We start from the raw sequence: 27639 nt of genomic DNA, 5'->3' as shown, positions 1-27639 counted from the left end.
GTGGCGGTGAGTTTATGATCATAGGGAGGAGTTGGCTGCGGCTGCGAGAAAAAAGGGAACGTCTCATCGCTGACAGTGACCGACCACCTTGGCAGTTGGAATAGAAATCAACCAAGTCTGGATATCCATCACACTCTTGCCTCTCACCATCTCATCACACCATCGGGAGACCTATAGCAGAGCAGCCCTGGGATAACGCTTCTGTGCCATAGAACAGTCCCACCTGTCAGTCACATCAGGAAAGCATATAGCGACCGAAATCTTACCATTGGCATCCCGGTCGATCCCATCACCAGCATCATGTACACCTACGTCCCCCTTTCCCTCCTCCTTCTCCCCGCTCTCCCAGCTCTGGCAGCTCCCCCTCTCGGTGTCAGAGCTCCGTCCTCAGCTCAACAATTATCCTCTCGATCCCCAACCCCTGAACCGTACAGGATGCCATTGAAAGCGCATCGTACGAGGCAATTCTCTTCAGATCTGTCAGATAGACAAAATTGGCTCAAGGCTCAAGCCGCCAATGCAAAGACAAAGTATCGTCAACATCTGTCTCCGGAAGCGAGGGATAAGCATGATGAAGATCTTGCCAGGAGAAAGATGGAGAAGCGAGCGACAGGATCGGTGACGTGAGTGGGGTACTCATCATATTTGGACAATGCACGTCGTTACTGACAAGCCCCTTCAGCCTCACAGACTCCGGTATCGACGCTTCGTATTCGGGTCAGGTAGCCATAGGGTAAGTCTCTGGATCATACCCAGCATGCCTCGAGCAGCACTCGATCCTGACCTTTGATTGATGTCTTGCAGCACCCCGTCTCAAGACTTCCTCCTCATCTTCGACACTGGTTCTTCCGACATGTGGGTCGCCACGACCCAATGTACAAGTCAAGATTGTCAACAAGCAGACCTGTTCAACCCCGCCAAATCCTCCACTTTCACCAACGAGAACACAGCGTTCGATATCACTTATGGGTCTGGAGATGCCTTGGGAGGAATCGGCAAGGACACAGTGACAATCGCTGGATTCACCATCGACCAGGTCTTTGGTCAGTAGACGAGCTGTTGAAAGCAAGCGGAATTCACAATGCTGACCCTGATGGTGACATAGGTACCGTCAACCAGACATCCCAAGGCGTGATCGATAACCCCATCTCGGGCATTCTCGGATTCGCATGGGAAAGTATCGCTCAGACTGGGGCCACACCATTCTGGGAAGAGCTCGCTTCGACCGGTCAATGGTCTGAATCCAGAATGGGTTTCTTCCTTCAACGATACAGAGGTGATCCCTACGCGACAGAAGTGGAATCACAAGGTGGAGAATTGACCATGGGGTGAGTCGTCGTTACCTCTTTACACTGTCTGCGCATTCGTGCTCACGTATCCTGACAGTGGTCTCGACTCGTCAAAGTACACTGGCAATGTCAACTACATCACTTTCCCTTCTTCTGAAGAGGACTATTGGCGTATCCCAATGCAGGTCATCACTGTTCAAGGGTCTCAAGTCTCTGGTGTGGTGAGTTACGCGTGTTGGTCGAGATTTCTTTTTCGCTTACTCTGCCCTAGACTGACCGAATGTCCGCCATCGACACTGGTACCACCTTGATCTCTGGATCACCATCCGATGTCCAAGCCATCTATGCCCAGATCCCCAACTCAGAAGCCATGTCTCAAGACTCTGGATTCGAAGGATACTACCAGTACCCTTGCAGCACCACCGTCAACGTAACCCTCCAATTTGGAGGCCTCGCCTACTCGATGAGCAACGCCGATTTCAATCTTGGTTCGTTCACTCGGGACAGTAGCATGTGTACCGGAGCGTTCTTCGAAATGGACCTGTGAGTACCTCCCCAAGCATCGATCTGGGACGAGACTGAACTTGCTGTGTTTTTAAGGGGCCAAAACTCACCTGTTGACTGGATTGTCGGTGCCTCATTCCTCAAGAATGTCTACTCTGTTTTCCAATACGACCCTCCAGCCATTGGATTCGCTCAACTCAGTGGTAGCGCTCAATCTGTTTCGAACGGAACATCCGTCTCGGGAGGTAGCACCACTGGTGGAGGAACGAGTGGTTCCAACAGTACCAGCACGAACGGCAGTGGCAGTGGCAGTACCAAGAACAGTGGTAGCGCAGGACGAGGGGCGATCGCCACTGGATTCGGATCCGCCTTTGTCGCTGTCATTGCCTCGGCCTTTGTGGGTCTACTATAGGCCACGGCGCCGTCCCTGGATGTTTGAAGAGAAACGAGATGTAGCTATTGATTCAATGTCTGTTGTAGTCACGTCCCGGCCCCCTTTCCTCCTTGCAAAGTGAAAGAGGGGAAGGGAGATCCATGATAGATTCACTTTAAGAGGGAGAGAGAAGTGTTTGTGGATCTAGCCTGTTTAATGTGCGGGGAAGGAAAGAGAGAAGAAGGGGAGCGTTCCACTCCCAGTCACCATGAATGCATCACGTTCGCAGCATTCATCGACTGACTGCAATATCTCCAAAGCATGAACTTGATGGACTTGGGAGGGATGGGATGAAAGTAAGCCTAACACACGGCCCATGACATGTCGACGCGTTCGATTGTCTGCTGCCGCGCTTGTACTATGTGTCAGCTGAGGCTGAGCCACCCGCTCCGCTAACAAGCAAACGTATGCCCACCCGGGCCAGATGGGATCGTCCATTATTGCTATTTACTGAATCGGGGAATTTTTGTGCCAAGCAACCCACCCAATTTTGGACTCTTTCTCGTCTCCCAACTCCACACGAGAAATAATAAATCTAACAGACTCTCTCCCGCCGGTCACGTTCATGTTCGTACATTATCTTCACCGATTCTACCTACCTATCATGAGACCTTGAAGGGATCATGTGGTCTTCATCCTGACATTTCCACCATCTGAAACGTATGGATGGCTCTGAGATTTTACCCGCTCCCCATCAATTCGCCGCCGCCGACCTCGTTGTTCATATCTCCAACAGAGGAGCTAGCTAGGATCGCTCCTTTTCGCCACCTGCTTCACCCTTGGCATCCAGCGCAAGGGACTTCCATAGGGTGGACTCAACTCTTACAAGGACAAACGATCACTGGATCTCTTTCCTTCATCTCGTGTTGTGCAGCCGCGTCCCTCACTCCCCTTCCCATTCGTACGTACCTTTGCCGCCCGACACCACCAGTCACATTTCGATCATCTATCCTGATCTACCTACACGCCAAGGGGACACCGACGACCTACTACCCATCATCATCTGATCATACCATCGTCGATAGTAAAGGAATATACGCGTTTGTTGGCTCTTCTTTCCTCCTCCTCCTCCACCCCTCCTACACTCGCTCACCACACGACGTCCCTTTGTACCCCGTTGACATTTCGTCTGTCCGGGGGTTAGTGAGGCTTCGCGCGACTGTAACCGCATCAATCAGTCCCTTTGTGTAGGGATCGCCTATCTTCCGAGCGGTTTCAAGCGATCATCCTCTTTATATAGCTCCAAAGGTCAACTCTCGTTTCTCTCCATTCTTATCCCTCTCCCTTCTCCCCGCCACTCCGTCATCGCCATGTTTGACCGTAACATCTTTGGCGATCCGACTCATTTCTTGAGTCTGACATCGCGTTCCATCTCGGTGAGCACGGGACTGGAGAGTGTTGTGGAGAAATCTGACTGACTCTCGTTCGCTCATCAGTCGAGTGTTCTCGCTGGCGATAACCCATCGGCTTATGATCCCGCCAATGTGAGTCGTCTCGACGACACTTCTGACCTGCATGCGAAATGCTGATGCCCCAACCTTCTTCCTCTTCAGCCAATCACCCTCTTCATCATCCAGCTCGTCATCATCATATCCTTCACTTCTTGCCTAGGATGGGCCTTCTCATTCATCAAGCAGCCGCGAGTCATTGCGGAAGTCATCGGAGGCGTCATTCTCGGTCCCACAGTCTTTGGTCGAATCCCAAACTTTTCACGTCGAATCTTCCCCCATGACTCTCTACCATTCCTCAACCTCGTCTCTACCATCGGTTTGATCCTCTTCCTATTCCTGGTCGGTCTAGAAGTGGACGTGAGCGTCATGAAGAAGAATGGGCGGAACAGCGCGATCATCTCAGCAGCAGGTATGCTCCTTCCCTTCGGACTAGGAGCAGCAGTCGCTGTACCGGTCTACCACAACTTTGTCGACCCTTCGACCACCTTTGGCCATTTCCTACTCTTCGTCGGAGTCGCCATGGCCATCACCGCTTTCCCCGTCCTCTGTCGAATCTTGACTTCCACCAAACTTCTCGACACTAAAGTCGGTGTCATCGTCCTCGCTGCTGGCGTAGGCAACGATGTCGTCGGATGGATCTTGCTCGCTTTGACCCTTGCGTTGGTTAATGCCAGGGCGGGTGTCACGGCGGTCTACGTCTTGCTCTGTGCTGTCGGATGGGCGTTGATTTTACTGTTTCCCATCAAGTGGGGCTTTAGATGGATGGCGAGAAAGTCAGGCTCGATAGATCAAGGATCGCCTACGCCCTTTATGATGGTTCTGACCCTCCTGGTGGTGTTCAGCTCGGCATTCGTCACGGACATTATCGGTGAGTGTCACGGGTTTCAAAAACAAAATATCAGAGGCATCAATCTGACCTTGTCACAGGCGTCCACCCCATCTTTGGCGGCTTCATTGCGGGTCTGATAATCCCCCACGAAGGCGGTTTCGCCATTGCCCTCGTAGAGAAGATTGATGATCTCGTGTCGATGCTGTTCTTGCCAATCGTAAGCTTTTTGTTCTCTACGCATCGATCGCTTGCAGTACTGACGACTCGCAGTATTTCGTTCTCTCTGGCCTTTCGACAAACCTCGGTCTCATCAACACTGGGAAAGACTGGGGATTCGTCATTCTTCTCTGTGTCGTGGCTTGGATCGGTAAATTCGTCGGATGCGCAGGTACTGCCAAATTGCTCAAGTACAGCACCCGAGAGAGTGGTGCCATTGGCATGTTGATGTCTTGCAAAGGGTGAGTGAGACCCAAAAAAAGAGGGGGATTCTAGCTGACCGCGTCACAGGCTTGTCGAGCTCATCGTCCTCAACGTCGGCCTACAAGTCGGTATCATTGACCAACGACTTTTCTCCATGTTTGTCGTTGAGGCGGTCGTCCTGACATTCATCACGACGCCCTTGACCGTCCTTATTTACCCTGAAAGACACCGTTCGCGTGGATCTGCTTTGGAGAAACGACCTACTCGGGATGTTGAGAAGGAGGGAATGGCCGGCGGTCTGAGATTCGGCGTCGGTGCAGGAGGCAGAGAGACCACCACGAGGCTACTCGTCGTCCTTCAAAAGATTGAACACCTCTCGCCCGTCATGCTCCTCGCTCAGATGCTCGAACCTCAACATATCAAGGCTCGGCAACCTTGGTCCGGATCTGGTCTCATGACGAAGAGCGCCAGCAAAGGCAGTAGCACAGTCGGTGGAGGCGACATCTCCGAAGAGTCTGTCGAGAGCCTGCGAGACGATACCGGCGGCCGCTTGTCAAAGAGTGGCGATCAGGCACCGATGACCGTCGCTCGTACCACCGGGCCCAATCTTTCTGCTGTCCAGATCGACGCACTCAAGCTCATTGAATTGACTGGTCGAACTTTTTCCGTTATGCAGTCCGCTGAGAAGGATCAATTGCTCCTGACGGATGACGCTCTCCAACTGTTCCGACAATTCGGTCGATTACGAGGCCTCGAAGTGACGCCCCATATCTCCATCGTCGGACAGGACTCGTACCCAAATGCCGTGGCCGACTATGCCGATAATCTAGGTACAGAGTTGACCATTCTCCCTTGGACCATTCCTCCCCTGAGCGGCAATGCCCCCGGAACGCTATCGCTCTCGGACAGTGACAAGGAGGCGACTCCAGCTGCTGCCAATCCATCAGCTACACTGTCGTCCTTTGAAAAAATTTTTGGCGTGGAAACTGCTGGATCGCCCATTTACACTCACTTTCTCCGACGTGTCTTTACGGAATGCACCACCGATACTGCATTGTTCATCGACCGAGGTTTCTCTTCCGGAACATTTTCCCCCGGAGCCGGACAGCACATTTTCATGCCATTTTACGGTGGCCCTGATGATCGATTAGCACTTCGATTCGCGGTTCAGTTGTGTCACCATAGCAGTGTGACGGCGACGATTGTGCGCATCATCGAAGACGTCACTGTGGATGACGATGACGAATCGGCCTTGGTCAAGGCGGGCAAGAATGGCATGTCAGAGTCGATGCAGGTCCACCAGAACGCTCTGTTGTCGAATCAACTTACGGTTGGACCATCAGCCGCCGGGGTGAGTGGAGCGTTTAGATCGAGTCAGAGTCATTCACTGACCGCCGCCGTTCAGCCCATTGGAGAATCTTCTGCACGATTGGCTTCTGAAACTGCAGACGATGTGGCTTGGGCCTACTACACTGCTCCACTCCCCGCCTCTGCTCGATCTGCCTCGCTCACTGAAGCTCTAAGCAGAACAGCATTCTGGACACAAACGACCTCTTCTCCCCTCTCTTATGCTCTCTCCACCGCTGAATCTTCCGCTCGAGCCATGGCTTCAGATTCTCTCTGGCGGCCCATGATGATCATCACGGGTCGAGGGAGACGAGGCGCAAAGATCAATCACAGTGTCGAATTGAACAAGTCGCTCGTTGAAAAGGGTCAGAACCCAAGTGTAGGCGCGGAATTGAGAAAGACAGTAGGGGATAGCGCGACGGCCATGATACTTGGTGGTGGTCAACCGGCTCAGGCTAGCTTGTTGATTTTGGAAGCTTCGGGAAGGTAGAATCACAAGCCACGAGCTACGGGCTACAAGCACGCAGTGGTGCGATCGAGGGAAGGGCGAGTCTCAAAGCGCTCAGCGAAGAACGGCGTCCACCATGGCGTTCTGGGGAACGCTCCTGTTACGAATCATGTCATATTTTTAATGTCCTTGTGTTAACGACCCATATTTCTATTATCATTGTCTTCACCATCATGAAGCCTCGCAGTTGGTCACTGGTTGCCGACTCGTCACGACTATTATCTGCCCAATGTATCATTCCTCGTGTCGGAGTATGCATATTTTTCATTGTCTGGCGATATGCAGAGACTGTACAAATCCACCCTTTTGGATGAACCAGACCACGGAGGATGAATACCATCTGCTTAACGGTGCGCTGCAGCCGTTATACCTGAAGCGCCTGTTGGGATCTGCTCATTGAGACTCTGCATTAATTGCTTTGCGATCCTTTGGCCCTCCTGTGAAAAACAAACAAACAAAAGCATTGATGAGTTTTGAGGCCTAGACAGAGTGAAGAGAAAAAGTCCACTGACCACGATCAAGGGCTTTATCCTTCCTGTGGGTATTCCTGATTCTCCTTCCATCCTCATCCCACAGATGGTCTCTGCATTGAAATTTGCGAAACATAGATGCAGTCGATCAGAGCAAGCGGCTTCTTCTGCCAACGTTGCGTCGAGAAAGAAAGCATTCGAAGAAGGTATCTGAGAAAAACACAAGGCTGTAATCAGCTCTGCACTGTCCCTGGCCTGGCCTGACGGGAGTCTAACGTCTGTCTTCTGTCGAGGTGCCACGCCACACTCACCAAATTCAAAATGATCAACACTGGCAACTTTTCTCTCTCTTGCAATACCTCTAAACCATCTCCACTGGGATCTAAATCCCATTCATCTCCTCCTACTCTTGCTCTTCCACTTTTGCCCCCTGGACCTTTACGTCCACCTCTCACGGCAGCTTTGATCCCGCTTAGATCGGATTCTTCCATATCCATACCGCCGTCGTCTGTCTCACGATCCCCATTGTGGCCTTTCGTAGCTCCTTCCCAGCCTATCCGTTTGGTCTTTGGGATTTTGAGATCAGAGAATGCTGCTCGAGCTGCGATAAACAGGGTGGAAGGGATAGATCCGGATGAAGCGGAGATAATGGTGAGTTGAAGATGGGGAATAAAGTATCTGGTAGATGTCAGACAAGGGTCAAAGAACACCGTAAGAAAGGATACGATCGTTCTGAGATAGTAGACGATCACGATCACTCACTTGGTCGGAGGAAGGATCGGAAGTGGTGGAATAGATGGCACGAAATGATCACTCAGTAGGGATTCATATTGAGCCGAGAGAAGACTCAGAGCTTGTTGTGAGAGCTGAGGATAGGCTTGTGGTGTTCTATTCAGACCACAAGCATGAGTGACGACACACCAACACTCAGAAAACTTTTGTTTTCCCCCACTCACACATCCACTTCTACTTGAGTCTGCCAACCTTCACCTCCTGTCGCTCTTCCTTTCCCTTTCCCATTACCCGTACCGTTGATATCGGATGTCCTGGGGACCACATCCCCAACTTCCAGCCGTATCCCCGCAATGATCTCGGTACCTCCTTCTACACAGACTCTAGCACTTCCATTAGCTTGCGGAGCGTCCCCATAAGAAATGGTGATGGCTCTCGGGGAATGAAGCGATCGGCCATCTAGTCGGGTAGGAGTGGATGAGGACAGACCAGAGATAATGTAGGATCGTTCGGCGGGGGAAAGAGTGGCCATCGCGGGGAAGAAGGTGGATTGACTCTCGGAACTCTGGCCTTCCACTCCTTTCTCCGGATGCTTCGAGCTCGCAGGTGTATGAAGTAAGACTTGTATGACAGCCAAGGATGAAAGCATTTCAGCTGCCCGTAACCCGATCGTTTCCAAAAAACTCTTGCACGACCGTGGGAAAGTGTATGCTTCACGCGTTGGGACATTGCGCGCTGGCCGAGAAGCAGGATTTTTGGTTACATCGTACTTACATTGCAAGCGATCGCAGTACGAGGCATCGTCTAGCTTGGTCACGCCAACAGGGTACTCATCATGCCTCTACGAACGTACCGAAGTCAACAGGCGAGCTCCTCTCGGCGACCTCGAGCACCTGATCCACCGTCCGAGCCTGAAGAAGCGGAGGAGGACGGACAGGCCAATGGAGGTGATGAAGGGGAGGAGCAAAGGGATGAAGGGGAAGGGGAAGAAGCGACGCAATCTTCTGGATCAGGCATGACGGAGGAGGTGAGCCTCTGCTTCCTTTTCCATCATCATCATCTGCAGCAGCTTCTCTAAGCGAATTGTCTCCGGGCTGACGCCTAACCCCCCCTGCAGCAAATCAATGCTGCCGCTGCACAAGTAGTTCGATTCGCCATGTTCCAAGAATATAAACGGAGATCAATGGTCAGAGCAGACATAGTTCGAGTCGGTGAGTCAGGATGAATTCCGTCGCTGCCCCATCCGTGCTCACGCTATACCTAAAACCCTTAGCTTTCCCTAACCACGCCCGATCCTTCAACACGGTCCTTGAACGGGCCAGGAAATTGGCTCGTAAAGATTTCGGGATGGACATTGTGGAGCTGAGAGCCAAGTACAGAGCGGGAGATGAAATTGCGAACGGGAGCTCGGCAGGAAAGGGGAAAAAGAGAGCACAAGAGGCAAATGGAGATGACGAGGAGGAGGAAGAGGCTCCAGGTGAATCGGGCGAAACTCAAGCTCCAGCGAGAAAGAAGGGTGAGTGAGACGAGTCAGCCAGCACGTGAAAGCCATGCGTGTGTTTGTGTTACTGACTTGATCTGTATGCTTAGTCGCTGGCTCAAAGACGTATGCGATGAGATCCATTCTGCCTGTGAAACTTGTACATGCCTTATCTAAACCTCGAGCTCTACCGGACATGGAGGACGATGAAGAGGATGTAGCGAATGGACGGGGGATCGAGGATCAAATGGACTCAGGTGCACTCCTACGTCTTGACAAGGGCGATGGGACCGCATCAGGGAATATAGGTCTGCTTGGAATACGCACAGTCATCCTCTGTATCGTCCTCGTATACGGTCGACTAATTACGGATGGTGAGCGTCACGAAATCTGCTGCGAGTTTTTCCTTACTGATATGTCCACCAGACGAGCTTCACGCTCTACTACGTCGACTCAATCTCTATCGCGAGACTATCCTTCCGTACCGCTCGAGCGATCATAGAGAACCACCCATGACCTTGGACAAATACCTCGACTTGATGTCTCGACAGGGGTACCTCGAGAAGACCAAGATCCCATCTCCGAATGGTCAGCCGGGAGAAGGTGAAAGTGCAGAATGGCGATGGGGAAGTCGAGCGGACCTAGAGTTCTCAGAGGTCGCAGCGGCAGACTTCATTCAGAGAGTGTGAGTTGGCAAGCTGCACCAGTTCAGGGCGGGCGCTGGCGGCGTAATTTAGCACGCTGACGGCGAGGTCCAAATCCAGGTTCGAGAAGACTGACGAGGATGACGTGGTGAGACACGCCGATGAAGATGATGAGGATGCTGCTGGGGCAGGAGGGAATCGAGTGCAACGTCGTCGTCGAGAAGAAGAGGCTTCAGAGCAGCGCAAGGCGAAAAGGAGAGAAGAGCTGCATAAAAAGTTGACTCTCGCCGCGGGGTCAGCTCTTACTGGAGAGTTGTGACAGGGCGAGTCTAGGCAGACGAAATGAATGCATTTCATGTCGTCTCATGTCGTGAAGGAAGTTATCGGAGGTCTGACCGCGGAACAATACAACGGAGACTTTGATACAGATGTCTGTCAAAGTGATCCTGCTACGTACAATCCTTTGGCGCAATTGGCGCAAGGAACTCCAGATGAGTGCCACGCACTTCCTCTGCGAAGTCTGGCAGGTCCACGAATCGAGTCGGTCTGGAACACTTTTCAAACTCCTTCTTCGCTTGGGGAACGTGAAAGTCGAAGCATGTCCCCGACGTGATATCCGATTCAAATTGCGTCTGAATGTCTAACGGTGTGGAAGTACCAGTGGTAGAACTGCCACAGCCTGTGACTTGAGGGAATCTTCCTATGCCGACGATGGTCAACTTGAGGTGCTGAGCCATAGATGGTGTATCCGCGGACATGAGAGATACGAGATCGTAAACGAGCGTCTCGTATCGTCCTTCAGTCCCTTTGCTTTCCTCAGCAGTGGTGAGACCATTGTTGAAAAAGGTATCAGGCGAGAATATGACGATCAACTCTTTGAATAGATAGAGTAAGGCCGGGAACGGAGTCATGAGGTGGATGTATCGTGTCAGCGTGCGAGGTGTTACGTGCCTCGGAGTGATCACCAGGGTTTTGACCGCTATGCCCAATGGCGTAATATCTTCTCCATTGTCCCCTGGTGAGAACATGAGTGTCGGTGTCCACATGTCACCAATTTCATAAGTGTCAAGCACCAACATGGACGGTCTTAGGTCCCTCAAAAACTCGCACATGAAGCACTGGTCGATGTGCTTCGAAATATGGATCCGACAAGGGAAGATCATCGTCCCCATTGTGGCTATATGGGAACTGGGTCCAGTATATCCTTGAAGGGTTGGACGTAGGTTGTCCTTGATCTGCAAGACTTGGAGATTTGAAAACTCCTCAGCTGTCCAATCTCCACGTTTGAATCCAGATAGATATCGAGGGACAATGAGCCGCGTACAGTATGCCAGCAATCTACGGTCGATAGGTCTTTGCCGTCGTCGCCAATCTTTCTCGTTGAACACTGCACTCGTCTCGCCATATCGCTCAAGCCAATCGTCGAAGGTTTCTTCCGGTTCGTACTCTTCGTACAGGTCGTCAAGGTCCAGCGTGGCGTATAGGCTCTTGTGAATGGCTTCGGATTGTCCTGGAAAAAGCCTCAGACAGGTCGCTAGAGCCGCTCGTTCGAGATTGGACTGATTTGGGTCCAGATGACTTAGTATTCGGAGACAAACTTCGTGAGGTAGGCGATGAAACGCTGAGAGTGGCATGACCTTGCTCGTGTCAACTGAAGCCATGCTCAGTCCTTACGAGGTCGAACCAACACTGATGAGAATGTCGATGTCATTTAGCGGTGTACATATGTCAGACTCGACCTGACAGATCCGAAATCTGAAGCCAAGACTTTCATCGCCGATGGACCGGAGATATGCCCGTTTCAATGCAAATGAGTACGAGTACAACAATAATGAGACTATCTGCTCCGATTCCACGACCCTTCCCCTTGTATGCTACACCAGCGGCTCTATGCCAAGAGCCTCCACAGCTGTCCTAATTTCCATCTCCCAGAACTGACCCAAATCAAATCCACCACCTCGGTATTTGCCATCCTTGTTCCTCTTTGCATCTATGACCCCAGGTCTATAATCGACGTAATCATCCATGAGGTTGAACCAACGCAGTGCAGGAGCCTCTGAAGGATCAGAATAAGGATAAGCGACGAATCGGCCACTGTAGGATGGTGAACCAGGTTGATGTTGTGTGTGTTCCCCGTTTGATCCGGCTGAAGCCTGGAGAGACCTCGCCCTTGGATCCGTCAGGAGCGACGCGATCGAGGGCGGAATAGCCGCTGCGAGTGCTTCGGCTCGTACTGCTGCTTCGCGTTTCCCTCGAGATTCGATATCCTGAGCCAATTTGTGATCTCCTCGAGCCTGGAGATGAGTCAGTTGGGGGGGGTGAAGCCGCGGTCAAATGCTCTTCCTGCGCTCACCACTGCCTCCAAAACCTCCTGCTGTATCCTCTCCGACTCTATCTCTTCCTTTCTGTCGTATTCCGCCACCATCCTCGCCCGCTCCTCTTTCGCCTTCCTCAAGACCTCTTCCCGCTCTCCTTCATTTATCATCTCCAAGGCCCGCTTCTTTTCGTTTGCAGCGATTATCTCGGCGTTCTTCCTTGCAAACTCGGTGATCCTAGCCTCTGTAGCTTCCACATCGATGTCATTTAGAAGGTTGAATGCTGAGCATGGTTAAGTGATTGGGCTCAAGTTGTCATGGGCTGCGCTCACTGATATCTTCCGCCTCCTCCAGGTAGTCGTTGTATTCGCGTTTTGTCGCAAAGTCTTTCTCGTTCTTGTTGTAGCTGGGCCAATGGTCAGTATTGGGGCACGAGAAGGTATTCCAGCGTGAAGACTTACTACTTTGCCATGCGTCTCCTGACTGACACTTCTTTCTCCACTTTGAGATCCTCAAACGTCTGGTGGGCAAAGTTGACCTTTCGTAATATCCTTCCACACTGCGGACAAGGCTCAGGACCAAGAGTGAACAGCCTGTCGATACATGATTCACACATCTTGTGATAGCATGGAGAGATGAGAAGTCGGAGATTCTTGTTGAACTGACGATCGGTATGACAAACGGGACAAACATCTGATTCAGTCTGAGCATTGAGTTAGCGCGAGAGCGCGTGAATGAGACGTAACTGAAGCAGGGCTAGACTTCGCAAAGTGGCTTACTTTGAACTCTGTGACTTTGTGGGATGGATCTCTTATCCCCGCGACGTACAGATACCCATCATCTCCTCCAGGTCGATTGCTACCACCATACCGCCCACTCGCCGTTGTAGGTTTCCTCATACCTGGTGGATTCTTCGGCACGCGCATCGCCACGCCCTTCGTAGGCCCCATTCTGGACATGACGGAGCACTTGAACCTTCTGCTGCTCTGTTGGAGTGGACTGAATAATAGCGAATAATCATATAGTCATCATGGTCGTACAAATGCACGACGCATGAACGTCGATGAATCCTGATCGTAGAAGCGAAGCTCGTCATACGGGATGATTATGTAATCAATATCGATGGGCCAAAATGTTTGCTGGCAGCAGCTGAACATCAATCAGTTCAACTGCCCTACAGGTTCCAGCTCTGGACGTCATCAATATGATGCTCAATCTCTACGCCTCTTCTTCACGGCTTCCACGACTCGCCACCACAGTCTCCCGACTCGCTGTTCCGGCTGCTCGGCCCATTTCGACCTCGCCAATATCACAGGCTAAGAAGCCTTTGCTGCCTTCTGGTGAGTTTCTAAGCGGACAAAGTATTCGATTCCAGCACCTGACGGCTAGTGTCTGTTTCGATCCAATCCCTTGCTCCACAATATGATCTGGATACTTCTTCGACCATTCTGAACCATCCTTGCCCGCGGTCTCGCCTTCCAATATCAATAGCCCATGCCACGGAGCCCATGGAGCTCTTAACGATGATAGGTCACAATGCAGACAAGGCTTTGGCAGATTCGGCCAAATCCTGGGAGGATCTGACGAGAGTTTGGCTCAAGGGGTCAGCCAAGCTGGAGGACATTGGGGGAATGTCACCATCAGAGAGAAGGTGAGTTCTTTCTCCTGCCTGTCCGGGATGCCTTTGCGATAGGTGCTAATTGTTGCTCACAGATACATTGTGAGATTCATAGATTGCCCGCCTGCCTTGTCACTCTGGCTCATACCCCATTCAGTTGCATTGCTTCAATGCCTACTCCAAGAACAAAGCTCCTAGCGAGTTCTTGCGGACGAAAAAGACAAAGACCTTCCGAGGGTGAGTCTCATTATCGACGAGGCAGAGTGTAGGATTATGCTGACGTCCGAATGTTCTCGCCTCTTTCTCTTCTGGCCTTATCGACACTGCACTGATCTTCTATCGTCCACAACCTTGTCTACTATCTGTTCACTTGGAAACTTCACACAAACACCACTCAAAAACGACTTTGTCCTTAATGGCTTCGTGACATCGCACCGCATCGCATTGCTCCCTGTTGGATTTGTTGCTATCACCGTTGTACCTGCTGTCCATTGTCACACGACCCTACATTATACATACTCCGTATACTACAACAGATGGGGTCCATCGATCCAAAAGGGTGTAAGGGTCCGGGGTTTAGGAATGAAGCCCGCAGCCTAGAAACAGAGGTCATCGGCATGCCATGTATAACCATATTCGCGATCGTTCAAAGCCCAAAGCGTGGTTTCTTTCATGTCGTGATGCTTCTTGCGCATCTCCCAAGGCTCGACACGCCGACCGCCCAAATCTGAAAATTCGTCACAAGTCGAGTCCTTCACGAGAGGCCTATTTCGCAACCACCTTGTCCTCTTGCAATTCTCTCAAGGTCCGCTCAAACATCTCTTCCTCCCCTTCTGAGCCCGCATGTCTTGCAGCTCGCCAGCGGTTGAATTGCCACGGTACGAGCTCCCTGAGTGTATGACCAGGAGGAATGTTGGATCGAGGGTGAGATTCGGATAGGTGATAGGCTAGCAGACCGGAAAATACCCCAAAGAGCGGGTCCAGAGTCCGAGAGAGGAGGTATACGCGCGGCATGGTGGCTAAGTATCCGGGGATGGGGTTAAGGCGGCTCGGTGCAGTGATTGTGGAGATCGAACTGGAAAATGGGTACTCAGATTTCGTCCAAGTCGATGATGAACCTCCTAAATTTAGTTTTGATCTGCGATCCTTGTGATGGAGCCTTGGACCTCGGGTTCGACGAGACCAGCAGGCTCAGAATCCTGCTTGAGGTCCAGACGGATATGACCGTCTTCACGTCCGACGTCTACACTGCTACGCCAGGATAGAGGTTGGCGATGAGAGAGGCAATGAACGTTGGCCAGGAGGATTTATATTCGGAGCAGTGAGCGGCATTTTTTTCCGCGGAACACCACCAACTTTCGGTCGACAAATCGTCATCAGCTCATTGAACACTTTCATGAACCACGACGACCGGCGACGACATTTTGACGATTGGGAAAAGACTGCTATATCTCTGACTAGGTCTATACGCAGCTCACAGGGGGTTCATAACAGTGCCGAAGACTCACCCAGCTGGCACCACGACCGCAGGTACACAGACAGACAGAAGACACTTCGGCCCACGTCTGTGCCGCTGCACGGATCCGTCTCCATTCCAGGTCTAGTCGAGATTAGACGTGCAAGGCTCTGCACCGAGCTCATTCGAGCCTTTCTAAGTCCGCCCTTCACCTGTGTCCCAGCACCAATCGGCTCACTGCGTATAGTATGGTAGCCACCCGGTGCGTATGCAATTGTGCCTTTGCCAAGGCGGACCAGTACACGCTGACGTATCAACCAGCTCTAGCTCTGTACCTAGGTCCATCGCCACTCCCGAGGACAACACTTCGACCGACATGTCATCGGATTCGACAGCGATGGCTACCATCAGTCCCTCCTCGATATCACATACGTCTCCCTCTCATATCCCTGTCCCGGGCGGAGAGATCCTGGTCCGACCTTATCGTTCATCTTCCAACGCTCAACTCAAGGCTGTACTCAGTTTCGAACCTCGAGTCTCGAGTCTAGATAGAGAGAATGTCAGAAGTCAACGAGACGAGTTTAGAGGGTTCTTCACTCTCTTCTGGATAGGCAAGTCCTTGAATCCCCCATTGGTGATCCCGCTGACCAGATCCACAAGGTCTCGCACTTTTATTCCTCCGAACATCCTTCCAGTCTTGGGAAGAGAATCATACACCTCTATCATGGACTTTTGGCAGGCTCATCACTAGAGATGCTATCGTCTTGGCTATCTCCGACGCCGTCATGTCTTCCACCATGTTCGTCTGCGTCATCTTTGTCAAGTGCCTTCAGAAGCAATGGTTCCCGTATTACTACACTGGAGTCATCATCCAGCATATCCTTCAGACAGCTTACCTCTTCACAGCAATCTGGTGGGGATATCACAGGCAATGGTATTGGGTCCAAGCTGGATTCTTGGTCTTGCACTGTCTCTCAAACCTGATGAAAGTGAGCAGGATTTTATTTTTTGCTTTGCGGACCGAACCTGACCAAGACGCCTAGATGCACTCGTACATGGCTCATAACGGAATGTTAGCGACCGTCTTCCTCCGTCTAGGTCTCGAGCGAAAGCAACTCTCGGCTCTAGTCAACGCTCATCCGGGAGGAAGAGAGGCAGCTTACGCTGAAGCGGCAGCTCACAAAGCGGATCTAGAAGCCCAAGAAGCAGCCACTCCCATTGGGACACCTTCACCCATTAGTCCAAGCCTTCAGCCCGTGGACTCTTCGTCCAGTCAGAATCTGCCTCTGCGCGAGGGATCAAACACCACCATTGACCTAGAGGTCCCAAAAGGGACTGGGCAAAGTAAAAGCGTCGATTCAAACGAGCTGCGCCGCCGCGTGGCCTCTATCTCTCACCAACAGCAATCACCTCGACCACCCAGTAAACGTACAGGCACAGCTATCGAAGCTCTGCCAAAGGTCTCCAGCGGATTGCCAGCAGGTACATCCCTCGAGCCCTCTCGAAGAACACGAACACACGAAGCCAAAGCTCCTTCGCCGCTATCTTGGCATCCCGATCAACAAATTGCCATCCTTGCAAGAAATATTGACGCCATGGAAGATGAATTGAAGAGTAATGGCGCCTTGGGACTTGTCTGGCCGCAGAATGTCACCTTCAAGCATTTCTTTGAATACATGAGCTTCCCGACATTAGTCTATCAGCTAGAATATCCCAGGACGAATGAGTGAGTCGCACATCCTCTGAATAACATTGACATGAAGGATGCGCCCGTTAGTCGTCATTGAAAAGGTCATTGCGACTTTTGGCACCTTTTCGCTCATCTACCTCATCACGGAGCATTACATCCTGCCTTACACGCCGAGGCCCGACGAGCCGCTTTTCCGGAGCTTCATCAATCTCGCGCTACCCATGATGGTCAACTACCTCTTGTGAGTGACGCGTCCGTTTGGTCAGACCTGAGCTCATTGTATCTCCAGGATCTTCTAGTGAGCTTTAAACTATTGGACACTGTGACTTACTGACGTATCCCAGCATCATCTTTGAGTGTGTCTGCGCGGGATTTGCCGAGCTCTCATAGTAGGTCTGCCCAGATACGGACGTGTGCTGAGGTCCAGCTTCGCGGACAGAGAGTTCTATCAAGACTGGTGGAACTCGACTTCCTGGGATCAGTTCTCGCGGAAGTGGAATAAGCCGGTCCACGTAAGTGTACCATTGACGCGCACTAGACCCGGACTTATGGCCACGTCCAGACTTTCCTCCTGCGTCACGTCTATGCCTCTACGATTGACGGTTTCCAGCTCTCAAAGACGTCTGCGACATTCGTCACGTTCCTACTTTCCGCACTTTGCCATGAACTCGTCATGGCAGTAGTGACGAAGAAGATACGACCCTACTTGTTCCTCATGCAGATGGCTCAATTACCAATGATTTACCTTGGTAAAGTGCCTGCCATTAAGAGGAATAAGACGCTGGGGAATATAGTCTTTTGGGTGGGACTAATGTGCGGATTTCCGTTACTGTGAGTGAAAGACGAAACCATTGAGATGGATCTGGAGCTGATGACAAGCAGTGCTGTAGGGTATCTCCGTTATTGAGCCAAGTTCAGCCGACGGCTATATCACAAAGTGTCTGTATCTTGCATGCAACGTCGCAAAAAGTAAGGCTGCAGGGGCCAAGATGTTTGCATACACGAAATGTCACGAGATCAAATGAGAAGATCAGCAAAGAAGAATAATCATGAAACGGTCATCATAGAAAAGGGGTATAGCCCTGTCGTATCGTTGAACGCGTGCGTCTACAACCATCCGGCTCAGAGGACCGCCGGTCGTATAAGTCTCTTATTCTACTTGTTCCCAGCCAGAAGAAACGAGATCCGTATATACGTTGCTCCGAACCAGCAGAGCGAGAAAGTCGACAGGAGTCGGTATTCACATGGTCGTTGCGGCATTCGTCAAGAGAAAATCAGATAAGTGAGGCGAGTATGGGTATAGGCGACGAGAAAGGTGGAGAACGAGAAGATTTTGAGGTGATCGGCGGTCTATCGCCTCAAGGGGGAAGAGTGGATCGATGTTGGCGAGCTGTGATGACCCATCTCCGCCGTCTTCTCATCGTAGCTTCCATGCTCGCTCGGCGCCATCCCACCCCTCTCATCTCGCCATTGATCGTGCTCAGGGCTGGAGATATCCTGAGGGGTAGTTCGAGACCAGTAAGGAGCAGCAGAAGTGGCGGTGGAAGAGTTGGACAAAGAAGGTGGGGGTTGCGCGCCGTAAGGTCCCCAAACTGGAACGTAGACAGGTTGGTGAGCAGCATGAGGGTGAGCACCTCTTCCATGTGATCCAGAGTTGACGACGTGAGCAGGGTACGAGCTGTTGTTGGCGGCGTTGTTGTCACTGCTTGGCATGTTCGTGTGCTGAGGTCCGGGTTGCTGCACCGGAACATAGTGATACCCAGCAGCGTGGTATGGATAGGCAGGAGGTTGAGCGTATGGCATCAGTGGTCGAGAAGTGCCGTCGTATGCTGGACCATTTGACGGACCACCTGCAGACCAAGGTGCTGGATCGATATACCCTTTGCGATCTGGCGAACCGGTACCGATGACCAATTGCTTGGCTCGAGCAGTTGCTTTGGCTTTGCCACCCATAGGCTTCTTGTTACCGAGTGCAGGCGATGCAGGACCAGGAGGATGGTAGCCACCACCATGGAACCAAGTCTCACAACCCGCTCGTATAGCCCATTTGCGAGCGCCACCCGACTGGTCACCGAATGGTCGAGGGAGTTTGACAAAGGCTTTGCACATGGATGTCTGATGTCGAACGCCGTTGTAGATTTTTGAAGGGTTCTGTCTATAGTCTGAGGCCAATGTGAGCTGATGGACAGTGAACATCCGCGGATCACTCACATGGATACCGCTTCTTGATAGAGTCTGAGATTTCAGAAACGTACAATTGATGTGGCGGAGGAGCCATCAACAGTGCCTCGCCGATGAGGGCGGCGTAAGACGTTTGAGGCCGAGGAGCCGGGAGCTCGCCAGGTTCGAGAATCGGTTCCATATCTTTGCCTCGAGGTGGAAACGGTTGATAGATGATCTGATAGGGAGGATGTTGGGCTTGACCTGCCCAGGATTGAGGAGGATACGAAGCAGCTTGAATCCAAGGTGAATCGGCTGAGGAGAAAGCACTCTCGTATGATCCAGGGTAAGATGTAGTGGTGTGGAAAGATAATTCGTTGTTGTATGACCCCGAATGGCTGAGGGACTGATTTTGAACAGATGATTCGGGACCACTATTGTTGCTGGAGGTCGTGTCGAATGGCGGAGCGGGAGCGGAGGCGGGAAGCGAAGATGAAGTCAGCGAGCTGAAAGCCGGAGCGGCGATCGATTGCTGAGATCCGGTACCGTTCCCAGAACCAGGAATGTTCACCGGTGCAGTGGTTGAAGGACCCGACTTTGAATTGCCAGAAGACTGAGGTGGGCCCGTGGCGTTTGATATCGAGGGAGAAGTGACAGACGAAGCTGACGAGGGAAAGGTGCTCGGGTGCACAGACGCCAAGAGGACAGTCCCCGTGGTCATTGGCCGTGTCCTCTCGTCACTTGTGTGTGAGTTTGACAGTGTTGCTCGGTGACGAGGGACGTTGCTGTTGTTGTTGTTGTTGTTGTTGTTCGAGGCTGATGAGAGATGAGAAGAAGGGGAAGGATGAGGATGAGGATGAGCCGTGTTTGAAGTGGCGATGTTGGCGCAAGTCGACGACATTACTTTTCTCGGCCAATGAGTAGGAGTGGGCGTCGAAGTGCAAGGGGCATTATACGAATTGGCAGTTCGCAGAGCCGGTCGGGATGGATAATGATGATGGTGTGCAGCAGTGTTGATAGATGGTTGGAGTGATGAAGATGTCGGTGGTTTGGATAGAGAGAAGACGTCTGGAAGCTGTTGATCATGAGGATGAGGTCTATAGAGAGTGGCGAATAAAAAGAACAATGTGGCGAATGAGATGAGGGGTGACGAGATACCACGAGGTAACAGTGAAAGGGAGCCAGGGAGAATGGGGGTCGGTCACAAGCGAGTGAGATGAAAGTATAATAAGAAGCATGACAGTCGTCAGCATGTAGGTCGACAAGCGAGCGACCTCCCAATGGGGATTGCAGAACCCGGTTCTACCCGAAGGAGATGGAAGATGGAGGAACTCACAGCATGGTCTGACCCGGGACAATAAGACTTGCATTTATACCGTACGAGTGAGGCGGAGATGGCGAATCGGGAAAGGAAGTCATGTTGGATCGGATAGGACTTGGAGATGGAAGAGGATCTGATAAGCAGACAGTAGACAATGAGGTACCGAAGACAGTAGATGTAGCCGATGGAGGACACTGGACAGTATTGTTGACACTGGTTGACAGGACACAAGGACGTGATCGAGTGGGGGTCAATAACGGCGTAGAAATGGTTTCAAAACGATAACCTGGTGTCACTGGAGACAATAAGTCTGAAGCTGTAGATGACGATCGCGAGTGTGATGGAAGCGTATGCTGGCTCGTGGACGTGGTCGTCGGCGTCGATCTTGGTTGTGTGTAGAGATTTCGTCTATCGAGAAGAGAATACGAGAGAGCGCTGTCTTGGAGAGGGCAGCAAGTGGTGGGAGGAGATGAGGAAAAAGACATGTTTCCAACTGAAAGAGCTCCACCCATATACCTCGGCCAAGTTCCACTCCTTGTTTGCGCCAGTGGAGTCGAAGGAATAGCGATCGGGGTAGTGGACGTGTCGAGCATCTTGCACACAGAGTGGATAGTGGTGCGAAATCGTGTATAGAGGAAGATGTGTGGCGGGGGGAAAGTGTTGAGTCAATGAAGATGAGTTGGCCTCGTGACACAAGTTTCACAGATTAGACGGAGGAAGAGGCAGCAGAGCAGAGCAGACTCGAAGTTGTGAAGATGTCAGAAATGGGATGCGTGGTGGAGGACGGATGGTGGTACAAAACGAGGAATGGACGTATGTATATGTGCAATGTGTTGACTGTACTTCTCCTCCGATGTTAAGCTTGGCTCAAAACAACGTGTATCGGCATCGGGTCACTTGTCCCGGTCGCCCGATACCACCAAGACAGACTGTGTCTATGGGAATCACACACAGCCTTGTGGTTATGATCCGAAGTCAAAATTGTCCTCTCGAGGACATGTGTAGAATAACACAAACACTGTCCTCAGACAAAGCGATGAATCGCCATAGATAGTGGAGGCGGGGGGAGAATACTGCAAGTCCGGGGAAAGAGGCGAGTAAACAATAGCGATCAATCCTTCTAAGGGTCCATTCTATGCCCCTCATGATCAAGATCATGAAGAATCGGTCATTTCTTCTTAGGCACTATTGTACCACAGCAGGAACAAGTGATCCCGTTCCACTTGGTGGAATATACGGTGCCGGACGAGGGCGACAAGCATTTGATCGTTTTGTCGGACTCTGAGTCTAAAGAGCCCAGCAGTGGTACCTGTTGATAAGGCTCAATTTTCGATGCTTTCGATTGGACCTGGTTCAAAGGGACTCTTTTCCTCTTGTCAACCACTTTGCTGCCGGTGACATTCCTTTCGGCCACGATGTACGCTTGTGCCTCGTGGTGTTGAGGATGTTTCTTGATGTGTGCAAGGGACAGTGTAAGTTTGTATCTTCATTGTGTGCGTGTGTAGCGGCGGATTGCAAGAGCATCTGGCGTCAGAAGTTTGAGTCAAACAATGCACCTGTCAGGACCTCGTCAAGCATTTCCAACGTAGACCGTCCTTTATCGAGGTATCGATCCAGCGGAAGGGAAAGGGTTCCAGCGCGAGTCTGTGTGTGAATGATGGCCATGCACTTGCTATCCCGAGAGTATCTCTCTCTTTCTCTCCTCGTCCACCTCGAGGTCTGCATTGTCAAAGGAAGGGAAACCTTCGATATCAATTGATCGGCCTTGAGCGACGATTCCTTTGAGACCAGGCGGTGATGTGCTTCGGACGATAATTCCCGATGAGCACGACATCGACGATGGCAGTTGAGTCTGGCTATCTCCGATGGCATGCATCGAGTGGAGATGCATCCTCATGCAGCTCTGTTATTGCCATGAACGCTTTCAGCATTTCAACCGATCTTTTCTGAATTCACTTACGGAATCAAAATCTGAAACCCGGTCCGCTCTGCCATTTGCCCCGTCACTAGTTGGCCTAAGATTTGAAACTGCTCGCAACACAGCGAGACTTGTCAACCGTATGAATGCAGTTTATGACGGAGCTGATCCGACAACGGCCGCGGTCGGCTCCGATGGAAAGAAGGATGCGTGTCTTGGCGGAGAACGGAATGCCAAAGGAAGTGGTATCGGTCCGTTTGTATCGAATCCGCCGAAGCACCCATGAAATGTGCGCAAGTGGCATCCATCTTGGAGCATGATGACCCGAACATTATTTCTCGACCCTAGCTCTCTTGCTGCTTGATCCACTGCCAAGCTCATCGTCGTCATCTTCGTCGTCTTCATCGTCCAGCGGATCTTTCCACACATCTGCCGGCGGCCCCCGAACTTCGTCGTCGCCAGATTCATCCCCTGGACCAATGTCCGGCGAACGACTCGGTGCTCTTCCTCTTTGCCTTTCTATCTCTGTATCTCTCAGCGCGTCCTCGGCATCCATATCATCCATAGGCCAATCCGGGCTGTGAATATCCTCTATTCGCTCGTCATTCGAGTGTCGGACATTTGAAGAGGTGATGATCTCTGGTGCCGAATCCTCAGCTTTCCGCTTGAGACCTCCCACCAAGAATGGCTTGTTGAATGCATCGAGGAGTGAAGTGACTTTGGTTGCGCCCAAGCCTTTGACGTTGGAGAGAAGCTTGGAAGGCTGCTTAACGATATCCGCAAAAGACTATGGGTTGATGAGCGAATGCCCTCGATATAAGGCTCACCCCAAATTGCGATGCGAGATTGTCCGCGTCCGTCTTGTTGACTTTCTTTCCGCTAGTCAAGACATGCTGCAGTTGATCGTGATATTCTTGATGAACTTTTTCCTTGAGGGAGTCATCGGATTTGTGTTCGTAAGCTTTGAATGTCGTTAAGTATTGGGCCACCTCGTCGTTTCTGAAAGGAGGTCAAAGCATGAAGGATGTGTGGACTCACGACCATGCCACAATCGTGGTGAGGTTATTGACTATGGCTATCTTTGATAGATCCCGGATGGATTGTTGATGTTCGTTCTGGGACAGATCAGTCAGAGATCACTCCTCGGTCAAACGTATGAAGCTCACCACATCACACAGGATCAAGAGTATCCTTACGTTGTACATGTTTTTCATCTTTTCGATCCGTTGATGAATATATTCTGGGTGGAGTCGATGATACTTCAAACTGGATCATAGGTCAATGTCTGAACACCTTGAAGAAATCCATACACACACACCTGAGAAACAAGACCCCATTGTGCGTTCCCACTTGATAATCCGCAACAATATCTCCAATCTCAATGCCCACGTTCTTGATACTCTGAAGTACAGGGTTCCGCCTCTGATTCACCGTCAAACGCCTTCCGGCTTGCTTCATCCGACTCACCTGGACAGCATTGTAAACGATCGCATTCTTGCTCGATGCAGGTCGGTTGATGGGCTTCGCTCTCGCTGATTGAGCCGAAGGTCCAGATGATGATGTAGATCCGTTCGAGGATGTACCGGTGCCAGGTGCCTCGACCGGTTTCGGTAGCGGTGTTTGACCACCACTCGCATTACGGAGTGATGCTCCTGATGCTATGAGAACGGCCGAAGCGGATTGAAAAGGGGGGATAGACTTCCCAGTAGAGCTTGGCGAACCTGCATACGATGACGACTGACCATTTGAAGGTCCTAATGGTGGATCCATTGCACCACCAACCTCTGTCGTTGCCGCACTGCTCGTTGTCGATCAACTTTGCGATATCTATCGTCTTGAAGTCCAATCATGGGCGCCGCCAGGATCCGAATGACCATTTGAGGTATTACGTAAGAGCTGCCTCACGATGTCTCAAAAACGTAAACAAAATAAAAGTCATTCGCGCGAGGGATTGAGGATCTGTTGAGTTACCTTGTAGTTGTTCAACATACCAGCATACCGGAAACACCATTGTCATGCCAGCAGCAAGCTCATCGTCAACGGTCAAGAGGGTGAGCTCTTACGTGTAACACTCTGTTTATGTGCGTGCTGATACAACAATAGGTCGGTAAGGAGAACGCGCCGCCGAAGCGGACTGTCAAAGCCCCAAAGGATGTCGAGGAGGATGATGAGCTGGGTGGGGCGATCGTTGTCACAGTTTCAGGGGGAAAGTACTCATATCATCCTACAGAGCTGTCCATGGATAACAGTATGAGCTCTGAAGACGCACAGAAATCCAAGACCGACAAGAGAGTCGCGGAGTTGCAGAGGCGGTTGACAGCTGTGAGGCGAATTGCTTTTGGAACTGTGATACACCAGGGTTGACAGCTCGAGCAGATGACGGCAGAACGTGACAGGATGAAGACACAGCACGGGACTATGTCTAAGCAATTCGAGGAGCTGTCCAAAATTCGAAAGACCGAGGCGGAAAGTGTATTTGAGAAATACAAGGAGAAGGCTGCGATACAATCCCAAGGTGAGTCCAGGCTTGGGATGAGCACTGACATTCTCAAAGCCCAGAACGACATCATCAGCAATCTGACCGCTCTGAACGATAAACTGCAGGCCAAGGTCTCTTCCCTGGAAACAGCCCTGATGGAGATGAGGCAATCTGAGAAGGTAGAATCGACGTCATCCGGACCTCCTGATCCGAAAGAGATCAAAGCATTGAAGGAACAACTATCAGCGGCGGCAGCGTCTCTCAAACGCAAGGAGGAAAGACGTGAGTGAAGCTTTGTGAGGACAATATACTGATTTCCACAGTCACTTCCCTTGACAAGGATTACAAGGCGGAGCAGGATCACTCGCGCTCTCTACAAGCTCAGCTGCAAGCTGCCAAATCTGGCACAAAATTGTCGCATTCAGTCAGTACCACACCTGACGAAGCCGAGAAGGACGCGGCTTCTCTGCGACTTTACGAGGATATGACGGAGATGGCGATTGTCAATGTCAAGGTCGAGCATGGGGGCAAGGGAGGGAAAGAGATCATCTACAATTGCATTCAGACGAGGGAGGGGAAGAGTGAGTCGGTTAACACGAGGCATTGTGACTCACACAGTTTCTTTAGGTATCAACTACAAGCTCCGTGCTTACAATCAATTGGATCCCGAGATCGCAAAGTCTAAAGGCGACAATCCATGGGTTCAACGCATACGATATCATCCAGGTGTCATGGATCAAGAAATTGATAGGTCTTTCGTCTCTCGACTCGGGGTCTTTGCACAGGAATTCACGGTCAAGAGGGAAGAGCTGCCGTCCATGTTCCAGGAGCTCAGGAAGCAGTTTGACAAGCCGGATGAGATGGAATGAGTAATGAGCCGTCCTATAGCTTGAGCAGCCTGTTTGTATGATCTACGATGATGAATCTATGCCATTGGTTCTCCTTCTGCCGAATCCTCCTTGTGACTCGCCTTTCCGGTCTCATCATCGTACTTCGCCAGCACCTCGTGAAGCTCATGGTAGATCTCGACGAGGATAGCGTGCACCGGGGACACAATCTGAAGAGCATCAGCTGGATTCGGCAGATATTCTGATGAACTGACGTCGAATGGGACGATAATGTTTCCTCCCAGACAGAGCACGGCGAGGTAGTATCTTGCATTCCATCGCGTGAGACATTCGTTGATGACGATTGTCGAGACCTCTGACAGAGCGACCAGGTGTCTTGTGATCCGTAAAGGGATATGGTGTCTGTCAACGGAACGCAGACCGTCAGGACGAATCGTCGGTATAGATATCCCTCGGACTGTCTTCAATGCCAAAGTGTAGTCGGCATTCACTGTGATTGACTCTGTAGCTGAGCGTAAGCTCATCTGAACGGGAGGATGCTGTAAGCTTACGATACAGAACAGTCTGAGTTTTGACAAAAGACCACGCGAGGAAGACGAGCAGTAAGGTGATTGGAGATTGCCAAAGATGCCAAAAGTCCAACCGTTCCTCTTGAGCGATGTAGGAGGTCCATTGAGTCCTGCTCGCCGCGTATACCAGACCGCTCAGGACGATCAGGTCTAACAGTCCCCATCCATCACCTCGTACAACGCGGCCACTAGGATGGTACCTCACGTTATAGACTCGGTATTCGACCAAGGCATCCGCAGAAGGTTGACGGACAACACAGAAATTCGGGTGAGCTCTCAGGGGTCTATCAGTGGCAGAGGCTCGTCCAGCAGAACCATCCTTGACCGGCTGATTGCTGGCATCTGAAGGTTCATGCCTTTTACGCATGCGACCAGACTAACCAAGAATGCCCATGGGTACATGCCTGTATAGAAGTGCATTCAAGCTGGCATATGGATGGCGGTCCCTGCGCCATCCCACGTGGAATAGACTATCGAGAAACATGCGATCGAGGGTCCGAGAGCTGATTTAGCTGTTTTCACCCCTCACTATCCGTCTTCTTCTTCCTCTTGTTCTGCTTCTTCTTCTTCATCCCTTGTAGCTTGTCGCTCTGTAGCGCTCTTCACCTCTCTTCGTCCAAAACCTTCGACTTCATTCTCACTCACTCTCGACTTCAGTCCCATCTATCAGGACAGCCTTCACCGCTGCACCGAGATGGTCCTTCTCTTGCTCTCCTTCCTCCTTCCTCCGTCCTCCCTCTTCCTCCTTCCTTCCCCTTCATCTCTTGCCTCTCTTCCCCAGTTTGTCATTCGCGTGTCCGAGGTGATGCAGATTATCTCTTGCATTTGTGTGGCAGTATCGCCACCCTTGCTCTCTCCGTGAGCGAGTCTCTCCTTGACACACAGCACCCGCAGAGCTCTTCCAGCTCGATTGACGAGCCCTTCGATCTAGAACTTTGGGCCTAGTGCTATCTTCCCCGCTTGTCTTTGGACTAACTTCCCTCTTCCGGAGGTCATGCAGGCTATCTCGTGACTCTGTATGTGACTTGCTGTTACCCACTACGCTCAGTGTGCCCGAGCCGGCTATTAACATCCTCTCCTGTTGACCTTGTTAATCGTCTTATCCGCGCCCGAGGGAGTCGAGGTCGCCTAGGTATCTCCTGACCTTTGTGTGTGACT

The 27639-nt window shown here is 51.4% G+C and overlaps 15 protein-coding genes across 15 annotated transcripts; 7 read left to right on the top strand and 8 right to left on the bottom strand.

Moving 5' to 3' along the window:
• The first annotated feature begins 140 nt into the window (after positions 1-140).
• On the top strand, positions 141-851 carry BD324DRAFT_323189 (hypothetical protein). The gene is made up of 3 exons (XM_022012485.1): positions 141-225; positions 297-623; positions 683-851. Exons 2-3 carry the CDS (start codon positions 301-303, stop codon positions 735-737), a joined length of 378 nt encoding a protein of 125 aa, XP_021873154.1. The 5' UTR covers positions 141-225; positions 297-300; the 3' UTR covers positions 738-851.
• Positions 601-2514, top strand: BD324DRAFT_619147 (aspartic peptidase domain-containing protein). The gene is made up of 5 exons (XM_022015130.1): positions 601-1043; positions 1106-1328; positions 1387-1510; positions 1561-1832; positions 1890-2514. The coding sequence occupies exons 1-5, from the start codon at positions 794-796 to the stop codon at positions 2203-2205; spliced, it is 1185 nt and encodes a 394-aa protein (XP_021873153.1). The 5' UTR covers positions 601-793; the 3' UTR covers positions 2206-2514.
• Positions 2515-3189: 675 nt separating this feature from the next.
• Positions 3190-6944, top strand: BD324DRAFT_322987 (putative potassium:hydrogen antiporter). Its single transcript, XM_022012484.1, has 8 exons — positions 3190-3602; positions 3663-3710; positions 3780-4304; positions 4389-4545; positions 4605-4723; positions 4777-4964; positions 5014-6277; positions 6332-6944. The coding sequence occupies exons 1-8, from the start codon at positions 3537-3539 to the stop codon at positions 6761-6763; spliced, it is 2799 nt and encodes a 932-aa protein (XP_021873152.1). The 5' UTR covers positions 3190-3536; the 3' UTR covers positions 6764-6944.
• Positions 6945-7034: 90 nt separating this feature from the next.
• Positions 7035-8612, bottom strand: BD324DRAFT_619139 (hypothetical protein). The gene is made up of 5 exons (XM_022015129.1): positions 8208-8612; positions 8014-8139; positions 7563-7929; positions 7294-7461; positions 7035-7218 (listed from the first exon to the last, which is right to left on the bottom strand). The coding sequence occupies exons 1-5, from the start codon at positions 8513-8515 to the stop codon at positions 7126-7128; spliced, it is 1062 nt and encodes a 353-aa protein (XP_021873151.1). The 5' UTR covers positions 8516-8612; the 3' UTR covers positions 7035-7125.
• Positions 8613-8692: 80 nt separating this feature from the next.
• On the top strand, positions 8693-10472 carry BD324DRAFT_679764 (MAGE family-domain-containing protein). The gene is made up of 6 exons (XM_022019051.1): positions 8693-9010; positions 9101-9194; positions 9257-9499; positions 9574-9837; positions 9890-10148; positions 10228-10472. Exons 1-6 carry the CDS (start codon positions 8819-8821, stop codon positions 10424-10426), a joined length of 1251 nt encoding a protein of 416 aa, XP_021873150.1. The 5' UTR covers positions 8693-8818; the 3' UTR covers positions 10427-10472.
• On the bottom strand, positions 10454-11873 carry BD324DRAFT_619134 (hypothetical protein). The gene has a single exon (XM_022015128.1). The coding sequence runs from the start codon at positions 11766-11768 to the stop codon at positions 10557-10559; it is 1212 nt and encodes a 403-aa protein (XP_021873149.1). The 5' UTR covers positions 11769-11873; the 3' UTR covers positions 10454-10556.
• Positions 11874-11891: 18 nt separating this feature from the next.
• BD324DRAFT_619132 (CDK-activating kinase assembly factor MAT1-domain-containing protein) lies at positions 11892-13470 on the bottom strand. Its single transcript, XM_022015127.1, has 5 exons — positions 13202-13470; positions 12884-13125; positions 12755-12828; positions 12461-12705; positions 11892-12401 (listed from the first exon to the last, which is right to left on the bottom strand). Exons 1-5 carry the CDS (start codon positions 13379-13381, stop codon positions 11982-11984), a joined length of 1161 nt encoding a protein of 386 aa, XP_021873148.1. The 5' UTR covers positions 13382-13470; the 3' UTR covers positions 11892-11981.
• A 120-nt stretch (positions 13471-13590) lies between these two features.
• On the top strand, positions 13591-14599 carry BD324DRAFT_619128 (hypothetical protein). Its single transcript, XM_022015126.1, has 4 exons — positions 13591-13762; positions 13914-14073; positions 14136-14142; positions 14198-14599. The coding sequence occupies exons 1-4, from the start codon at positions 13627-13629 to the stop codon at positions 14279-14281; spliced, it is 387 nt and encodes a 128-aa protein (XP_021873147.1). The 5' UTR covers positions 13591-13626; the 3' UTR covers positions 14282-14599.
• BD324DRAFT_619127 (hypothetical protein) lies at positions 14578-15389 on the bottom strand. Its single transcript, XM_022015125.1, has one exon. It carries the CDS (start codon positions 15052-15054, stop codon positions 14806-14808), a length of 249 nt encoding a protein of 82 aa, XP_021873146.1. The 5' UTR covers positions 15055-15389; the 3' UTR covers positions 14578-14805.
• BD324DRAFT_619121 (putative sterol O-acyltransferase) lies at positions 15373-18178 on the top strand. Its single transcript, XM_022015124.1, has 10 exons — positions 15373-15758; positions 15818-16107; positions 16157-16485; positions 16540-17222; positions 17260-17427; positions 17476-17484; positions 17531-17575; positions 17614-17698; positions 17749-18017; positions 18069-18178. Exons 1-10 carry the CDS (start codon positions 15745-15747, stop codon positions 18091-18093), a joined length of 1917 nt encoding a protein of 638 aa, XP_021873145.1. The 5' UTR covers positions 15373-15744; the 3' UTR covers positions 18094-18178.
• On the bottom strand, positions 18165-20217 carry BD324DRAFT_619120 (hypothetical protein). The gene is made up of 2 exons (XM_022015123.1): positions 19398-20217; positions 18165-19348 (listed from the first exon to the last, which is right to left on the bottom strand). Exons 1-2 carry the CDS (start codon positions 20065-20067, stop codon positions 18537-18539), a joined length of 1482 nt encoding a protein of 493 aa, XP_021873144.1. The 5' UTR covers positions 20068-20217; the 3' UTR covers positions 18165-18536.
• A 2699-nt stretch (positions 20218-22916) lies between these two features.
• Positions 22917-24043, bottom strand: BD324DRAFT_576792 (restriction endonuclease type II-like protein; the record flags this gene model as incomplete). The annotated part of the gene is made up of 5 exons (XM_022013215.1): positions 22917-23372; positions 23413-23584; positions 23624-23700; positions 23752-23851; positions 23904-24043. 5 exons carry the CDS (start codon positions 24041-24043, stop codon positions 22917-22919), a joined length of 945 nt encoding a protein of 314 aa, XP_021873143.1.
• Positions 24044-24555: 512 nt separating this feature from the next.
• BD324DRAFT_619116 (hypothetical protein) lies at positions 24556-25997 on the top strand. Its single transcript, XM_022015122.1, has 7 exons — positions 24556-24636; positions 24689-24761; positions 24816-24907; positions 24962-25100; positions 25140-25346; positions 25388-25645; positions 25692-25997. Exons 1-7 carry the CDS (start codon positions 24601-24603, stop codon positions 25931-25933), a joined length of 1047 nt encoding a protein of 348 aa, XP_021873142.1. The 5' UTR covers positions 24556-24600; the 3' UTR covers positions 25934-25997.
• BD324DRAFT_649358 (hypothetical protein) lies at positions 25990-26848 on the bottom strand (the record flags this gene model as incomplete). The annotated part of the gene is made up of 3 exons (XM_022017979.1): positions 25990-26121; positions 26167-26414; positions 26464-26848. 3 exons carry the CDS (start codon positions 26846-26848, stop codon positions 25990-25992), a joined length of 765 nt encoding a protein of 254 aa, XP_021873141.1.
• Positions 26849-26949: 101 nt separating this feature from the next.
• On the bottom strand, positions 26950-27567 carry BD324DRAFT_619113 (hypothetical protein). Its single transcript, XM_022015121.1, has one exon. The coding sequence runs from the start codon at positions 27551-27553 to the stop codon at positions 27239-27241; it is 315 nt and encodes a 104-aa protein (XP_021873140.1). The 5' UTR covers positions 27554-27567; the 3' UTR covers positions 26950-27238.
• Between the last annotated feature and the right edge of the window lie 72 nt (positions 27568-27639).

The sequence above is a fragment of the Kockovaella imperatae genome, assembly GCF_002102565.1.
Source record: "Kockovaella imperatae strain NRRL Y-17943 chromosome Unknown BD324scaffold_3, whole genome shotgun sequence".
NCBI classification, from domain to species: Eukaryota; Fungi; Basidiomycota; class Tremellomycetes; order Tremellales; family Cuniculitremaceae; genus Kockovaella; species Kockovaella imperatae.
This window is presented reverse-complemented; position numbering and strand designations above follow the sequence as displayed.

Excerpts from the sequence above, each read along its gene's own strand:
- BD324DRAFT_323189 (XM_022012485.1), top strand. The coding sequence starts at position 301 with ATGTACACCTACGTCCCCCTTTCCCTCCTCCTTCTCCCCGCTCTCCCA. Across the intron at positions 624-682 it reads CGAGCGACAGGATCGGTGAC|CCTCACAGACTCCGGTATCG; the intron begins GTGAGTGGGGTA and ends AAGCCCCTTCAG.
- BD324DRAFT_619147 (XM_022015130.1), top strand. The coding sequence starts at position 794 with ATGTCTTGCAGCACCCCGTCTCAAGACTTCCTCCTCATCTTCGACACT. Across the intron at positions 1,044-1,105 it reads CACCATCGACCAGGTCTTTG|GTACCGTCAACCAGACATCC; the intron begins GTCAGTAGACGA and ends ATGGTGACATAG. Across the intron at positions 1,511-1,560 it reads GGTCTCAAGTCTCTGGTGTG|ACTGACCGAATGTCCGCCAT; the intron begins GTGAGTTACGCG and ends ACTCTGCCCTAG.
- BD324DRAFT_322987 (XM_022012484.1), top strand. The coding sequence starts at position 3,537 with ATGTTTGACCGTAACATCTTTGGCGATCCGACTCATTTCTTGAGTCTG. Across the intron at positions 4,546-4,604 it reads ATTCGTCACGGACATTATCG|GCGTCCACCCCATCTTTGGC; the intron begins GTGAGTGTCACG and ends ACCTTGTCACAG. Across the intron at positions 4,965-5,013 it reads ATGTTGATGTCTTGCAAAGG|GCTTGTCGAGCTCATCGTCC; the intron begins GTGAGTGAGACC and ends ACCGCGTCACAG.
- BD324DRAFT_619139 (XM_022015129.1), bottom strand. The coding sequence starts at position 8,515 with ATGGCCACTCTTTCCCCCGCCGAACGATCCTACATTATCTCTGGTCTG. Across the intron at positions 7,930-8,013 it reads CCGATCCTTCCTCCGACCAA|ATACTTTATTCCCCATCTTC; the intron begins GTGAGTGATCGT and ends GACATCTACCAG. Across the intron at positions 7,219-7,293 it reads GGATAAAGCCCTTGATCGTG|GAGGGCCAAAGGATCGCAAA; the intron begins GTCAGTGGACTT and ends TGTTTTTCACAG.
- BD324DRAFT_679764 (XM_022019051.1), top strand. The coding sequence starts at position 8,819 with ATGCCTCTACGAACGTACCGAAGTCAACAGGCGAGCTCCTCTCGGCGA. Across the intron at positions 9,500-9,573 it reads AGCTCCAGCGAGAAAGAAGG|TCGCTGGCTCAAAGACGTAT; the intron begins GTGAGTGAGACG and ends CTGTATGCTTAG. Across the intron at positions 9,838-9,889 it reads CGGTCGACTAATTACGGATG|ACGAGCTTCACGCTCTACTA; the intron begins GTGAGCGTCACG and ends TATGTCCACCAG.
- BD324DRAFT_619134 (XM_022015128.1), bottom strand. The coding sequence starts at position 11,768 with ATGGCTTCAGTTGACACGAGCAAGGTCATGCCACTCTCAGCGTTTCAT.
- BD324DRAFT_619132 (XM_022015127.1), bottom strand. The coding sequence starts at position 13,381 with ATGTCCAGAATGGGGCCTACGAAGGGCGTGGCGATGCGCGTGCCGAAG. Across the intron at positions 12,706-12,754 it reads GGAGGAGGCGGAAGATATCA|CATTCAACCTTCTAAATGAC; the intron begins GTGAGCGCAGCC and ends AACCATGCTCAG. Across the intron at positions 12,402-12,460 it reads AGGAGGTTTTGGAGGCAGTG|GCTCGAGGAGATCACAAATT; the intron begins GTGAGCGCAGGA and ends ACTCATCTCCAG.
- BD324DRAFT_619128 (XM_022015126.1), top strand. The coding sequence starts at position 13,627 with ATGATGCTCAATCTCTACGCCTCTTCTTCACGGCTTCCACGACTCGCC. Across the intron at positions 13,763-13,913 it reads GAAGCCTTTGCTGCCTTCTG|CCCATGCCACGGAGCCCATG; the intron begins GTGAGTTTCTAA and ends CAATATCAATAG.
- BD324DRAFT_619127 (XM_022015125.1), bottom strand. The coding sequence starts at position 15,054 with ATGCCGCGCGTATACCTCCTCTCTCGGACTCTGGACCCGCTCTTTGGG.
- BD324DRAFT_619121 (XM_022015124.1), top strand. Across the intron at positions 16,486-16,539 it reads GTCTCTCAAACCTGATGAAA|ATGCACTCGTACATGGCTCA; the intron begins GTGAGCAGGATT and ends CAAGACGCCTAG. Across the intron at positions 18,018-18,068 it reads ATGTGCGGATTTCCGTTACT|TGCTGTAGGGTATCTCCGTT; the intron begins GTGAGTGAAAGA and ends GATGACAAGCAG.
- BD324DRAFT_619120 (XM_022015123.1), bottom strand. The coding sequence starts at position 20,067 with ATGACCACGGGGACTGTCCTCTTGGCGTCTGTGCACCCGAGCACCTTT. Across the intron at positions 19,349-19,397 it reads TATCAAGAAGCGGTATCCAT|ACTATAGACAGAACCCTTCA; the intron begins GTGAGTGATCCG and ends CATTGGCCTCAG.
- BD324DRAFT_619116 (XM_022015122.1), top strand. The coding sequence starts at position 24,601 with ATGCCAGCAGCAAGCTCATCGTCAACGGTCAAGAGG. Across the intron at positions 25,347-25,387 it reads CAAACGCAAGGAGGAAAGAC|TCACTTCCCTTGACAAGGAT; the intron begins GTGAGTGAAGCT and ends TGATTTCCACAG. Across the intron at positions 25,646-25,691 it reads TCAGACGAGGGAGGGGAAGA|GTATCAACTACAAGCTCCGT; the intron begins GTGAGTCGGTTA and ends CAGTTTCTTTAG.
- BD324DRAFT_619113 (XM_022015121.1), bottom strand. The coding sequence starts at position 27,553 with ATGTTAATAGCCGGCTCGGGCACACTGAGCGTAGTGGGTAACAGCAAG.